The following is a 15,152-nucleotide window of genomic DNA, read 5'->3' on the forward strand; positions in this document are numbered from 1 at the left end:
AGAAAGATCGAGCCAAGACAGACTTGTGCCCCCTACTCGATAGTTTCATACGCAAAATTACTTGCGTATCAAGTCTTTATCGGAACCTCGCCTGCATATATTGGGGTTGAAATTCATTCTTATAAGCCTTCCATCCTCCCTCGGAAAGAGTAGCAGTCAATGCGTAAAGTCAACTAGATAATTGATCAATTTAATTAGTGTTTTGAGAGTTTTCGGCTATCTGGAGTTGGATGAGACATAGCCGCAACGGAAGAGTCCTTGTAACTGATACTATTCTTACTTTGCAGCAGTTTCCAGCTTCAGATGTCAAGAATTGTCAGGCTCAACCTACTGGAACCGGTGCCAATTGGCAATGGGTCAACGTTGTTTGCTTGCCTCAGGCCCCATTGGAGTAGGTAGATTAGCCGTCAGGGCACAGCAACTCACGAGAAACAAGAGGCAAGAACTATGTATTCGTTGGCAAGAAGCTCAATGCAGCTCCATGCAATTTACAGTAGAGGTAGAATTTCGCACTGCTTGAGCCTTCTAACCTCAGACTACAACGGATTCCCATCATGTACGTGTGTACGTGGGATCGAGAAAGACAATTTCAAAGCCCATCATTCCAGGCAACAAGACCGCATAGTGAGATACCTGTCTTCACTTGGCTGATAGAAGGCCGAAATTCCTGTGACTCAGGAACCATGCTTGATAGCCCCCCCCCCCCCCCCCCAGTAGCGACGTGGGAGGGTCATTGATATTGACTGGTACTTGTGCCGGCATTGTAGAATCCGGGTGATGGCTAAACCACGCAGCTCCTTCCGTATGTCAAGCTGAGCTATCCCACAAGCGAAAGCATCACTGCAATATGGTATTTCCTCAGGAGGGCTGAGATGTTGCGAGATGGATGTATTGAGGCTCTCAACGTCTTTCTTTCTGTGCCGGGGAGCTCAGACGAAAATTAGCGAAGTCTATCACAGTTATGCGCAATGCACAATTCTCTTTGACACATGCAAGGCTGATCTTATTGCGAGAATTGACTTATCAACATATTCTAAACTGCCACGGGTCCTTGAAAATATTGGAACCGCTAGCATGATCTGTTCATAGTGATGCTTAGAGGTAGGCAACATAGATAAATCGCACTCATGTTTATGTCGGCGGCGGTGGGTTGCTTAGGTTCAGCCTGCGACCGTACTCATCAACTAAGAATAGGCAAAAGTTGCCCAAAATCATTTCAATCTGCGACGCTGCCCGCCCTATTCTCAGCTATTCATTTCGCCAAGCAGTGCAGGTCGCGGGGCCCGGGTGAAACCTGCGCAAGGACAACTACAGAGTGCCATCACTACAACCAAGAATAAGGATTTAGTTACAGTTAAATCGCAGGGCCGAATTAACCTTCTGAATGGTGCTGGTGCAGCGCTCCAAGGCGGACTCTAAAAAGGAATCCTACCCCGGAGCTGCCCTGACCGAGCATGTTAAAAAATGGAGTGATGTAGACTTTAAGTGGTCGGGTTCTTGGGCCAGATTGCAGATCAATATCTGGCATCCCTTGCAGGTTTCATTGGTGTGGACACGAAAATCCCACCTTGCCCACACGCGTGGTTTGGCCTTTGATGAAGGCGTGCAGGGCAAGCAAGGTGCAGAGCAGGCATTGAACTCTGGACCATTGCACAATCCGTGCTCGCGAGGTTCACCTACCTTCTTCAGTAAGAGGGATTCGTTATCAACAAACGGGTTGCCGCATTCGTTTAGCGGAGGGTGCAGGTGCGTTCCGGTCGGTGAGGAGTCGGCGAGTTGGTGGGAATCTGGGTCTTTTACGACGGATATACCTTACTATCGCAAGTAAAGAGGCCTACGGTCCACTATCAGGCCCGGTTCATATCCGACAAGGAACCGTTCTTCCACTTATTTGGTCAACACTCAGCACCACGATGAGCTGTAGAAGGCTGTTCGGGCTATCGGGTGTTGTCCGAGATCTTTCGGCTCGCAAAACGTTATCGACGCCTCGAGTTCGGACTTGGGAATGGATTCAGGTTGTGAGCCGAAGTCGGACTCTGGCACCCGACATGTAAGCTGCTTAAAGCATTGGATGCAGTCCGGGCTCCCCATGCAGTGCCGGTATTTGATGCGGGCGCTTAATAAGGTCCCGAGCGGGAGACATAATCCGGATGATCAAGTCAGGCACCCCGTGGTGGTTCCTGCATTCACGAGGCTTCCAATCGTCTTGATCAGAAGAATTTGTTGGTCCCGACGCACTCCCACCTTCCAGAAACCTGCTTGAGAGGGGCCTTGAGGTTGCGGCGCATGACGCATGCAACATGGGCCTGATCAATATATCGTGTAAATTCCGGGAATCTTTGTAGTATTTTGAGTGATGAAAACCCAGGTATAACACATTCCAAATTGACGACAAGAATGATTTCCTAGCGAGCATGGGCAGTGCTTAGGTGTAGTAGTATTCCTAACCAAGATGATGCCGGAGTCTGGAGAACGGGCATTGCTCAGTCTAAGTTGACATGGAGAAAGTCGGTCTGCAGAAGACAAGAACGGAGTGATCCTGACAACCCGGGTTCTTACCGCGCGTATCCGCAAAACTTTTCAGACGAACCAGCGCCCCATAAGTCACGACTGGAGCCAGAACCCAGCACCTTAAGGTTTCCGTCGAGATTAACATCGCAAGACGTCTCTCCTTGAGTCCTTACCCACACCCACGGGCCACAGCTCAGTCACCGAGAGACCAGGGAGTAGTATGGGGCTAGAGGCCATTGTCTGTGTTGCTATCGGTTACCAAGACCGAGAATGCATTGTCATCGACTGCCTCACCGTTGCAATTGACGGCTTTCACGGAGTCCAAGAGTCCTTGGCGAAGCGCGGCGATTTTCTCTATGTGGCGTACGAAAACATTCGTGATGAACGACTGACTTTTCCCTAGACCTTAAGGCTCCGCCACGGCCTGCGTCGTGTTCGGTTGCCACCGCCGGCAGCAAACTGTTTCCGGAATTTCGAGGAGCTCCCACACGGATCCGAGGTTTCGTGAGTACGGCCGGTCATAAGTCCGAGGGACGGGTGCTGTTACTCGACAACGCCTAAATGGGACCCCTGGTCGAGGTATCGGAAATTTTCGCGATGGAAACTGCGGGAACTATATTCTAGTGGGATGTAGTTGAGCAAGTTGAGTGTCAGAATTTTCTTCTCAACTCCTTCTCGACTTGCGTCAGACCCATTTCAAGAAAGAGAAGGAGGGACCGAACCGGAGGAAGCTCTTGAGCGAAATCTCGCTTCCAGGATATGTCATGCGCAGATGTGGTAGGTAGCATTGGAATGTGATGGGAGATGCCACCTCCCTTTTTGTGTCTCTAGCGGGAGGCTTATCCCTGTTTCTGAAGAAGAAAGCGAACAAATGGTTTTCAGACACCGGACGATTCAAGCATAATGCGCTCTCAAGCGTAAACAACAAACAAACAATTAAGGGAGATCAGAGAAAAAATCAATGCCCGTAGAGCCAGTGCACTGGGAACCTGGGACGAAGAATCAGGAATCTCCAAAGACACGTGGGCGAGTTGACATCGGAAGGAAATGAGGGATGCTGGGAATCGTCCTGTTTCCAACTTCCTAATTCTCACGATGCCTGGACGTCGGAAGTCGACCGAACTTCTGTAAGTGTAAAAGCCCCCAAATGTCCCTCGATCGGGGACAGGAGTCTGTCCGTGACGTGGGTTTCTCCCAGGACCGGGCCAACAATTGCAATCCAGACCTCTGGGACCTTCGCTTCCGAAGAGCGTTGCAGTCTCCATTCACGTTGTCACCACCCGCGCGCTTGTCCAAGCCCCATCCCGCTGGCTGGGCTGCTGTCATGTGCTCGCTAGGAGCATCGCCCACCCCCCGTGCAACGACTTGGCTCCTTAACTTGGCTCCGTTATTATTCAGCCATGATAGCGCCTTATTAAGCTACCAAATCTCATTCCAGGGCGAGTCAGTTACCCGCTCTATCCTTGTCAGCCAACCGCTAGTGGATGCTCTTTTTCTGGAGTCTGCAGAGGGGAACCGAGGGAGGAGCACAGACAGGAAGGCAGAAGAAGAGAAGGTAAAAAAACGTGAAACTAGCTCCATCCCGTCACTCACCCATCAACTTGATACGCCAGTTCTTGGGTCGTTAACGGCACTCGCTGGTCCACCCTACTAGATCTGATAACGGGCTTCTCCCCGGATCAGGGAGGCATTGCAGCACCATTCAGCTTGGCAGCGGGTCGACGTCGTTTATCTGAGTTTGAACCATCGTTGCTATCCCACCGTCATTCTCTCATAACAGGCCCAAGTCAAGCTTCCGGATTTGGGGCCTGGATTTTCCTCTAGACCCGCTTGTCCAAGTTTCCTGGGACTACAGAGTGCCACCCGACTTGTCCGAAAGAATCGAGACAGCCCGTCCGCCAAGACCGACCTTCCCTGGATGCAGCCATCCCTCAGTGTCGGGGACATCATGCGCAGAGACTTAGAGAAGAGCTCCCACCAGCATCTCTTCATTGGAAAACGGGGCCGCCGTCCCCGTTCCTGCTGATGTCTCCTGGTGCTCAACGACACCCATGGCGCACGTCATGGAGCCCATTGGGATTAATACCTCTAAACATGTAGACCTTGGGTAGCAACCGCTTGGCCCGCTCCTCGAACCGAATGCGGATATGAGCAAGGAGGCTCGGAGTGATGCCAAGAAACTTGCAGTATAGGGGAGGGGGGAGCTTAGAGAAGAAAAAGTTGACGTCGAGTGGTATTGTCGTGGTCATGATAAATAAGGCTCATGGGACCGTCCGCTTTCGCCAGTGATTTGGCTTTGAGACTCAACACATACGTGCTCACCGTCATCACTCACCCACATTCACTCATTATCTGACAAGATGCGTGCTGCTCTCATCTCCGCCCTCGCGGCCGGCGCCGCCGCCACTCGCCCGTTCCTGAACGAGCCGGATACCGGTATCGAGCTTGCCCTTGGTGACCTCGCCGTTGGTGCTCTGCCCAACCTCACCCAGATGGTCGGCCTTCCTGACTTCGAGTACGCCGCTCGCAACTACCTCCCCATCAAGAACTACACCTACTACCGCAACGGTGCCGCTGGCGAATGGTCTTACCGCAACAACCTTGAGGTCTTCGGACGCTACCGCCTCCGCCCTCGCACCATGGTTGACATCACCAACATTGAGTCTACCCTCAAGTAAGTCCGAGCTTCGAGCTTTCTATTTAGACGAACCCTCATTGCTGGGTTTCTGGCTTTATTGTAGATCGCTGACTCGCGCAGCACCACCATCCTGGGACACAACTTCTCTGCTCCCATCTTCATCAGCCCTGCTGCCCGCGCTGATTACGCTCACGCTGATGCTGAGCTCAACCTGATGAGGGCCGCTGCTGCGGAGAACATCCTCTACATGCCCGCCCTCTACGCCGCCAAGACCATTGAGCAGATCGCTGAGGTCAAGGCCGAGGGCCAGGTCGCCTTCCAGCAGGTGTACCTCACCACCAACGACACCGCCACCCAGGTCCTCTTCGACCGCATCAAGGCCTCCGGCGCCAACGGCATCGTCTACACCGTCGACTCCGCCGCCGATGGCAACCGTCACCGTGCTGCGCGCTTCGCTGTCGGCTCCGCCGACTCCGACTACTCCCTCATCACCTGGAACGAGTACCGCAAGCTCTCTAACATGACCGACCTTCCCATCCTCATCAAGGGCATCATGACCGTTGAGGACGCCGAGGCCGCCATCGAGAACAAGGTCCCCGCCATTATCCTCTCCAACCACGGTGGTCGCCAGCTCGACGGCTCCCCTTCTTCTCTCGAGGTTGCTCTCGAGATCTACGAGAAGGACCCCGAAATCTTCCAGAAGATCGAGGTCTACGCCGACGGTGGTGTCCGCTACGGCGCTGATGTTCTCAAGCTCCTCTCCCTCGGTGTTAAGGCTGTTGGTCTCGGCCGTCCCATTATGTTCTCCAACATCTTCGGCCAGGAGGGTGTCGAGAAGGCTATCCAGCTCCTCAAGCACGAGATCGCCATCGACGCCGGCAACCTCGGTGTCCCCGACCTGAAGAAGATTGACGCCAGCTACGTAAGTCGAACACAATCTAGATGGCCCTACTCAAAACACACACTAATAACCTCAACAGGTCAAGTGGACCCCCAACAACTGGTACTCTTAAGCGTTTCGCTGGGTACTAGATAGAGAGTCGGAATGTTGAGGGTATCTTTTTTGCTTGATTCGCACAACGTAAATGATACCATATGAGTGCTGTATATACTCTTTCCTTTCTACTGAACATAGCCTTGGCCTGCGAATTGATAACCCTCAATCAAAAGTTCTTTGTGTTAGAGATAAAGAATCACTATTCAGTGCACGTGTTGTTTGACTTTGATAATCGGACCTGAGTGAGCCAATCCTGTTGTCCTATTACCTCAACAAAAAAAATGAAATTACAAGGTGCAAAACAAATGCTGGAACAATGTCCATGCCAAGTAGTGGACATTATTGAGGCACAAAGCCTCCAAACTCGATCGAAGTCTATATAGTTCCAAACATTGAAGCCTGAACAAGTGCCACTGAGACTTTACTCCTAACCGCCATTACCATCATCATTCACGCTTTTCTCAATACAATACCACGACTTCCTCACGATAGACTTACAAGTAAGTCTAATCACTCGCCCCTATCCCTAGTACCCAATTGTCGAACTTACACACTTCGCCATGTGTATCACTACCTTCATCGTCCGCACTTGTGCCAAGTGCAATAAGGAGATTAGCCGTCTGGAGCAGGAAACCGTCAGCTGCAAACGTGCTTCTCAGACTGATCCAAAGTGTTTTGGAAAGATTGAGGACTATCGACTGTTCAAGAAGCTTTGTTCTTACTGTCATCCATCATGCAGCTGCTTCTCAGACGATGCATTGAACAAAATCCTTGGCTCCGGTTGGGACTTTTCCTCCGCCGATAAGCTCCAGGATGACCAAGTTCATGCTCCCACCCCCGAGGGCAACGGTACGTTTGAAGACGAGGTTGAACGCATGTGTCATTGTGTAAAGAAGATGCGGCTCAGTGCTGATGGACGAACCAAATAAGTGTCTGTTCCGAGTGACAACGAGGCGGCAACCTGGCAGTGGCGTTTTACTGCCCCCGCAGGTCGATTCGTGGTATTTTCTAGATAGAACGAAGGTTAGATTTGATTTAGGTATGATAGAGTTTGTCAAAGCCAAGTTTCCATTGCTGATCGATGATTTTCAACAAAGCATAACTTGTGACTAGCTTATAATGAGAGCAAGTAAAAGCGTGTCTGGTATTTTGTTTTGAACTTCGATTTGAATATCAAATATTGTGAGCGATCATATTTTCGCTGTGACTACTCTCATTGAAGTATACAAGTACAAAGCGCAGTAATATTGAATGTTTCTTCCACTAAGTACATACTTTAGGTAAGATGGCATGACAACTTTCCCTCTATCCCGCGGACTAGTGAGAATAGCCATCAATGTTGTATAAACCACACTGAGTGAATTCTGGGCTGCCGGTTTAATAGGGCCGCGAAACTTCTACACTCGAAGATAGGCGTTGAATCATCCTGGGAGGCTCCACCCAGCAATGCTTATCATGTGGGGATGCCCATGAATGCATGATAATTTATCCTTTTGGTGTCGCTGATACATCAGTTCCAATGGATATTAATGAGCAATAGAATTTTACTCCATAGGCTGACCGTGGTCGGAGAAAAGTCGAGATCGATGTAGGTGGGACTTCCGTGTCTCCGCGATATTGCGTGGTTGGGCAACTTATCAGTATTCCGTTTATATTTCCACTTCCCGAGATCTGCTCGGCTCTCGGCAACATCGAAGGGTACAGCTTGCCAAGACATCCGTTCCTCTAGATTTTGACATGATATATGGAACACTGCTAGGTGAACTCAAGTTGATACCAAGATCCATGGAGTTAACATTGAGCGAAGAGCAAAGACTCCACATCACAGTACAGGAGAGGTGCAACGTTCCCGTTAACCTTGAGCTCGTGCACCTAAACCAAACAATAGGCTGCTGCCGTCATACACTAAACCATATGTTTCAAGAGACAATGCCATCAGTCGCGAAGAGGTGTGCGTCTGCCCATCTGTACTACCTTAGCGATAAGCATGTTGCCGCTAGGCCGTTCAGCTTTGACTTTTAATCCGACACTCGTATTGCACTATCTAAACAGGCCTGGGTAAGCGGGGGCAACTCAGCAGTTGCGCACAGCGCTAGTTAGTGAAACATGGGTTTGCGGATCGTCGGACAAACTTTCGATACCGAAGGACAGAAACTCTGTACAGAGCGAATTAAAAGGAGGCGGTACCATCTTTTCACTCCCGTGTCTACGACACATATGCAGCCCTCCCCATCTTCCGAAGGGAAAAAGCTCCACGTCACACCTTCTTCCCGGCCAGTCTTATAGTTCCCCCTTTCGCCCTACAGCGCCGGCCGTTCCTTCGGGCCCGCTGGGATTCTCGGCCCTTCTCTCGCACAGGAAATATGGCCACCTTCCCATCCGGAGCCTCGGGGCTGGATTCGATGTCTCCCGACAGTGACCAGCCAGGTTCCGCTCGGCGCCTCATTGCCTGTGTTGCGTGCCAGAAGCGGAAAGTCGAGTACAGCCGGGTGTTCCCCTGTGCAAACTGCATTAGGGTATGTCGCGTTCCGTCGGGTTGCTTCACGTATGGGAGGGCTTGAGGCTGATGAGATACTTCCTAGTCATCCAGCCAATGCATTCCTGGGACGCCAGCTCCTCCACGAGGCAGGAAGCCTTACAATCAGGCTCTCAAAGCACGTCTAGCCCGTTGCGAGCAGCTCTTGAGTGGCCAAGCATCAGCCTCAAACGCTTCTCCGAACACTGTTACCACGCCCAAGACGTCGCAGTCTCAAAGTCCGGCGGATCCTTCCCCGGTCTCCAAATGGACCCCGGAAGGAAAGCTGATAGAAGATCCAAATGGCAAGCTCGCTTTTATGGACAACTACCTCCTGGGGTTGGTTAATGAAGAGGTATGTCATTGTCTACACATATCTTTCCTCACCAAACCACTGACATGACATACCTCACTGCAGCTCCGAGCCATGGATGAACTCATCAGCCTAGACGAGAATGAACGCCACAGCCCACTTGGCAGCAGGCCTTCCGATCCAAACGCAGATCTTCTTCTTGGGGAGGACGCCTCTGGTTCCTCAGTCTTCGATGCGTGGCCCGGCGCCGCCCTCGTCTTTAAGCTGTGGCAGATTTTCCTTGATCGAGTTAATCCTTTCACAAAGGTTATTCATGTTCACAGCTTTCAGCCCTATGTCGTGGAAGCTACGAATGGTACTCAAGATCTGCCAGAAAACATCATGGTGCTGTTGCTGTCCATCTTTCTGATGGCAGTAGTTGCCATGTCTGAGGAGGAATGCTTAGTCGCGCTGAAGCAGTCCAAAGAAGCTGCAGTGGCGTCCTTCTCTGCTGGCATCCGTCAAACAATGAGGCGCCTTGACTTCATGCGGACTAACGATCTAATCATTCTACAGTCACTCTGTCTGTACTTGGTAAGTACGGTAACTATGACCCTGCATCCCAAAAAGTTGGCGGAATGTGCTGACGTTATTGGCAGTACTCATTGCAAGACCGATACGACCGCCACAGCTCGTGGGTCTTCAGCGGCACTGTCATACGGATTGCACAAAAGATGGGTCTCCACCGAGATGGAGACGTGCTTGGCCTCAGGCCCTTTGAATCAGAGATGAGGCGCAGGGTATGGTGGCAGCTGGTATCACTCGACGCAAAGTTTGCTTTATTCTCCGGCTTTGGTCACTCGCTGCTCCCTCGGGACTGGGATGCCAAAGAGCCGAGCAACTTGAACGATGCGGACATCTTTCCGGCCGCGATGCAACCAACACCGGATCGCGACGGACCCTCGGAGATGGTTTTGTGTTTGGTTAGGCACAAGATTACCAAGTTCCTTGTTGATACGCCCGGCCTTGAACCCGTCAAGATGATGGGTGAGCTGAATGAGTCCGCTGGTGCTCCTCCAGTGGCAGGGGGTACAAGAGAGCAGCAGATGAGCTACTATCTTACTCATTTCGAGCTGTTGGAACAGAATCTTCAGCACATCTTGGACAACAGATGCAACCCCCACGCTGGGCAAGTCCACGTCATGGCTCAGGGGCTGATTGCAGCTCTTCTCACACAGAAACGGCACTTGATCAAGAGCCTTAGCGATGGACCTAGACCTGACGCTGTGATTCAGAGCGGAGAGGACAATGCTTTCATGTGGGCTGTTTCAATGCTTGAGCACACGGCGTTTCTTTACTCTTCTTCAGAAGATACAGGGTTCCTCTGGTTCGCCGATTTCAACTTCCAGTACGATGTACTACTTTACGTCGTGGTGTTGTTGGGGCAAAGACTCGAAGGACCTATTGCACAGCGTGCCTGGGAAAAGATTGAAATCTTTTACCGGTTTCGGCCCGGGCTCTTCAATGTTGCCGACAAGTCCTGCGCAACTCTGGCGCATTTCGTACTCCGGGCGTGGTCGAAGAGATTGGATCTGCTCACAAGATCTGGCTTCCCCGGAGAGTCTCCAGAATACATCGTCGAGCTACGAGCACGTGTGGACAATTTTGTACGGAATGGAGATCATCCACTGGGCCCGTTGAACCCCCAAGAAACAACACCAGTCAACAGACAGATGTGGGCACAAGCATTAGAGGCTGAAGGGGTGCCGCCGTTTTCATACATCGGCGTTGGCCGGGGCCATTTTCCCAATCTAGAAACTTCTGCGTGGTCTTTCTTGGAGAGTATGACCGAGAGGTCCAGTGAAGAGCAACGAGGAGACTTGGTATTTCCAGCTGCCCTGTGAGGCTCTGGAGGTACGCAAGGGCTTAGAGGCTGCGATCTATCATCCCGGTCCTCTGGGATGATCGGCAGGATGTACATTACTGCATAGAAATCATGGAATACATGGGTTAATTGTATTTGAATATACATTCTTACTTTCTAAGAGACCGAAGCCCTCCATTACTACAGATGCTAGGTACTCGGTGAAGACCTTACGCTGCAACTACATGGATGCAAGAACAACCATGCACCGGGGACCGGGAAGGGCGAGAGTTCATAGGGCTCAATCCGGCGCACAACAAAATGGCTCCCGTTGCGAAAAGAGGCACGCTGTCCTGTACTGTGCGGACGCCCGGAAATGAACATTTATCCGGGGTTCCGGGAAAGTTGTTCCGAAATCTGGTCGGGAGTGGGCCCTTTTCAGTCCGCTCCGAACCCCACTCCGAAAGCAGTGGGGCACCGACGATCCTACGGCCGGATCATGCATTCCGTTGCCAATGCCGTTACAATATGCTAGTATTCGGGGTTGGAAGGCTGAAATTAGTACCCAGCGGAGTTTTGACGATCACAAAACGCTTTGTCACGGACTTTGGCAAGTCTCCTAGTGGCTGACACTTAGCTCCCTCACTGAGATGATAGAATGCTAATATAAATGGTATGCTACGATCACTTCCATCTGGATTATGGGGGAGGTCAACAACAGTTCATCTCAATCAAAAGACATGGAATTCGATTCAAGAAAGACTCTGGCCGATTGGCCGACCTTTTCGGCCAAGATTTTAGACATTTTGGCAGAGACAAGTCGAGCGCAAATGTTCGTTGCAGCATTGGTTCTTGTAAGTTAACTCCTGGCTGTGTGGTACATGCATCTTAAGAACAAGAACTGAAATCCCTTATTATAGATTCCTGTTTGGTTCTTTATCAAGTCCGTATACAATGCATACTTCCATCCTCTTGCCAAATTCCCTGGTCCACTCTATGCCCGCTGCTCAAACATACCATATATGGCGGTGCAGACGAAAGGAGCAATGCTCCCCTGGCTCAGCTCTCTGCACGCCCAATACGGCGACGTTGTAAGGATCGGAGCTTCGAGACTCAGCATTATCAACGGGCAAGCCTGGAAGGACATCTATGCCCACAAGACGGGAGGCAAGAAGAGCTTCCCCAAAGATCCGCGCATGTACGGAACCGATCCCAATGGTCACCGCAATCTGATCACGACATTGCCCGACTCCGACCACAGTCGCCTCCGAAGAGTATTTTCCCCAGCGTTCTCGGAAAGAAGCCTGAAGGCGCAGGCTCCCCTCATTTTGTCGTACGTGGATCAGCTCATGGCGAACATCCGCCGTGGCATCAAGACAGACGCAGACGCCAAGTTTGACATGGTCAAGCTGTATAACTTGACGACATTCGATATCATGGCCGAGCTTGCGTTCGGGGAATCACTTGGTCTCCTTGCCAACTCGGAGTACTCGGAATGGGTCGCCAATATTTTTGACAACTTGAAGAACAACGCGATTGCCCAAGTCGGTCGTGAGTGGACATGGCTCGGCACCGTCGTCCGCATGATCACGCCGCCAAAGCTCAAGAAGGCCGCCGACATGCACTTTAAGCATGCTATTGAGCGAGTCGACCGCAGGCTTGAAAGGGAAACCGACCAGGCCGATATTTGGAAACTGGTCCTCAGTCAGCCCGAAGGCAAACAGATTGACAAGTTTGATATGTATAACAATGCGTCGGTTTTTATGGTCGCTGGATCCGAAACCACGGCAACGATTCTCAGTGGTGTCACGTATCTATTGCTTCGGAACCCCGACAAGCTGGCTCGTGTTGTGAGCGAGATCCGAGATGTCGAATCTGAAGATGATTTGGACATTCAGAGACTTTCTGCGTTGCCGTACATGACTGCCGTCCTCAATGAGGCTCTACGCTGGTATCCCCCAGTCCCTGTTGGAGTCTGGAGGGAAGTTCCAGAGGGTGGCAGCGCTGTTGCAGGACACTGGATTCCTGAGAAGGTGAGCATTTCTTCGATACAAGCCCTTGTTCCCTACATGACCTTTTCTAACTTCCCATTCCAGACTCGCGTCTCAGTCCCGCAGTTCCCTGCGAACCATTCGCCCCGCAACTTCAAGGATCCCGAAGCATTCATTCCTGAGCGGTGGATTCCTGGCCCAGACTATGAGCCAAACACGAAAGATGTGGTGCAGCCATTCTCAATTGGCCCTCGTAACTGCATTGGAATCAAGTAAGTTCTCTGGCATCTCTGATGTGTAGGACCTCTAGTCCGCTGACCGCAGTGTTCTTGATCTTAGTCTCGCTTGGCACAAAATGAGGCTCATTCTGGCCAAAACGCTCTGGAGCTTTGACCTCAGTCTTTGCCAGGAGAGTGAGAATTGGTCAGACCAAAGGGCCTACATTCTCTGGGAGAAGCACCCCTTGATGGTCACTATCAAGTCCGTGCGATGAGGTTCTCAAGAGAGTCCGAGAGCGAGCATAGCTTGTTGGAGTCGCGACTGTAGTCACAAGTGTAAGGTATCAGAGATGGTTCTAAAAATTGTGCAGATCGTCACGGAAATCAGGTAGATGCGTAATAGAGTAAAGCTGTCCTCTTCGCCACTCTGGCAGACAGGCAACAGAGCCGGTGACGAATTAGGACTGCTAGCAATACGATACGATATTGGTAGTACAGTTGGAAACGGATCACCGGGGCGGAGCGACTCGACTACGTCATGCTATTTCCTATTTAGGACATTAATCCAACGTTAACTGGGACCATTGCGCCGGACACACCTCATCAAAACCGCATCTTGAACATTTAAACCTCAACCTTCTACCACGAAACTCAGATCTAGCGATATTCCGATGGCTATTCAAGACAGATCGCAAACATTACAGGCACCGGTGACGATCCAAGTAAGCGACCGAGCCGGTTGGCTGGGAGCGCTGAGGGCTCAACGGCCCGTCCTCGTCCACCTAAATGCCGACACCACATGGCTCATTCAGTTGCCATATCCCCCGTCACTGGCCCCGCCTCCCGGTCGAAAGCACTTCAATGTCCTCATCGACCCGTGGTTGCAGGGGCCGCAATCCGACGTCGCGTCATGGTTTTCTACACAGTGGCACGTTGTCGAATCCAGCTTGAAGACCATGGACCAACTCAACTCGATTCTCGCCGGGTTTGAAGCCGACTCAGACAAGCCAAAAGTCACTGATAAGTCATACATCGACGTCGTCGTCATTTCGCACGAATTCACCGATCATTGTCACCAGATGACGCTCGAAGAGCTCCCCAAGTCAACGCCAGTGTTTGCTACCGATAAAGCTGCTGACCTCATCAAGTCATGGGGTCACTTTTCTTCCGTCACCACCACTCCTGCATTCTCCTCCGAAACCAAAGATTGGAAGTCTGATCTGAGTATTTCCGGCATTCCCCCTTGGGTCGGCATTGGGCGTGTCATCACCGAAGGGAACGCGTTGTATTACCACTCAGCAATTATGATCGTCTTTGACACGGCAAACCCGGAGACAATTTTATACTCCCCTCATGGTATACAAGCAGCAGACCTGGAATGCGTCCGCAATTCCGGGCTCTCAACATTGGCTTTACTTCATGGTCTTCATGATGTACGAATTTGGATGACGAAACAATTAAACTTGGGAGCTCTGAATGGCATTCAAGCTGTCGCAGAGACTGGAGCTCGGTACTGGGTTGCGACACACGACGAAGCCAAGAAGGGTGGCGGGCTCATCGCTCCTTTACTTTTGCGTACGCGGTATACCCTTCAACAGGCTGTCGAAGCTGAAGAAGCAAGAATGCAGGGTAAAGTGCCAGATTATGATTTCGTTGAGCTTGGTTCGGGGGATGGATTGGTTCTGCAGTAGGTAAGCTGCGATTGGATGCCCTATCATCGGAATACAGGTGATTTGCTCTCGGGGTACGGCACAACCCGACTACTTTTGCCAGGTCGACATAAGTTCATGTTGAATTATGGAGTTGTGAATTCCAGATCGAGACAAGGGCTATTTCCTTACTGCATTGTACTTAGTAGGTAACTTAGTTCGGTAGCATCGCGTCGAAACTTAGCAAATAAGACGGAATTTCGTAAGTTCCACTAGATTCTCTCCAGTGCGACGGGTCATACCTTGTCAGAATGAATTGATTTCAGTGACATTGGCAGGCGAGCAATCTAGCCCAGACTTGACCAGGTACCTAGGTATTGAATGGTGAAGGCGAGACTGACTGTGTGGGCAGCGATGGCACATCAGACAAAGAAAGAAATCGCTTTCCGAGCTATCAAATCTAGACGCTCAAGATGA

At 51.1% G+C, this 15,152-nt stretch overlaps 4 protein-coding genes across 4 annotated transcripts; all 4 read left to right on the forward strand.

Moving 5' to 3' along the window:
- The first annotated feature begins 4,804 nt into the window (after window positions 1–4,804).
- On the forward strand, window positions 4,805–6,310 carry BDP55DRAFT_661017 (FMN-dependent dehydrogenase). The gene is made up of 3 exons (XM_060574681.1): window positions 4,805–5,185; window positions 5,270–6,071; window positions 6,130–6,310. The coding sequence occupies exons 1-3, from the start codon at window positions 4,872–4,874 to the stop codon at window positions 6,160–6,162; spliced, it is 1,149 nt and encodes a 382-aa protein (XP_060430907.1). The 5' UTR covers window positions 4,805–4,871; the 3' UTR covers window positions 6,163–6,310.
- Window positions 6,311–8,548: 2,238 nt separating this feature from the next.
- On the forward strand, window positions 8,549–10,857 carry BDP55DRAFT_550097 (fungal-specific transcription factor domain-containing protein; the record flags this gene model as incomplete). Its single annotated transcript, XM_060568985.1, has 4 exons — window positions 8,549–8,662; window positions 8,729–9,016; window positions 9,080–9,547; window positions 9,613–10,857. 4 exons carry the CDS (start codon window positions 8,549–8,551, stop codon window positions 10,855–10,857), a joined length of 2,115 nt encoding a protein of 704 aa, XP_060430908.1.
- Window positions 10,858–11,262: 405 nt separating this feature from the next.
- On the forward strand, window positions 11,263–13,301 carry BDP55DRAFT_703485 (cytochrome P450; the record flags this gene model as incomplete). The annotated part of the gene is made up of 4 exons (XM_060577963.1): window positions 11,263–11,671; window positions 11,762–12,850; window positions 12,914–13,080; window positions 13,148–13,301. The coding sequence occupies exons 1-4, from the start codon at window positions 11,519–11,521 to the stop codon at window positions 13,299–13,301; spliced, it is 1,563 nt and encodes a 520-aa protein (XP_060430909.1). The 5' UTR covers window positions 11,263–11,518.
- Window positions 13,302–13,643: 342 nt separating this feature from the next.
- Window positions 13,644–14,933, forward strand: BDP55DRAFT_661022 (uncharacterized protein). Its single transcript, XM_060574682.1, has one exon. The coding sequence runs from the start codon at window positions 13,698–13,700 to the stop codon at window positions 14,715–14,717; it is 1,020 nt and encodes a 339-aa protein (XP_060430910.1). The 5' UTR covers window positions 13,644–13,697; the 3' UTR covers window positions 14,718–14,933.
- Window positions 14,934–15,152: the final 219 nt, after the last annotated feature.

Source organism: Colletotrichum godetiae (genome assembly GCF_030913485.1).
Source record: "Colletotrichum godetiae strain CBS 193.32 chromosome Unknown BDP55scaffold_16, whole genome shotgun sequence".
Taxonomy (NCBI): Eukaryota; Fungi; Ascomycota; class Sordariomycetes; order Glomerellales; family Glomerellaceae; genus Colletotrichum; species Colletotrichum godetiae.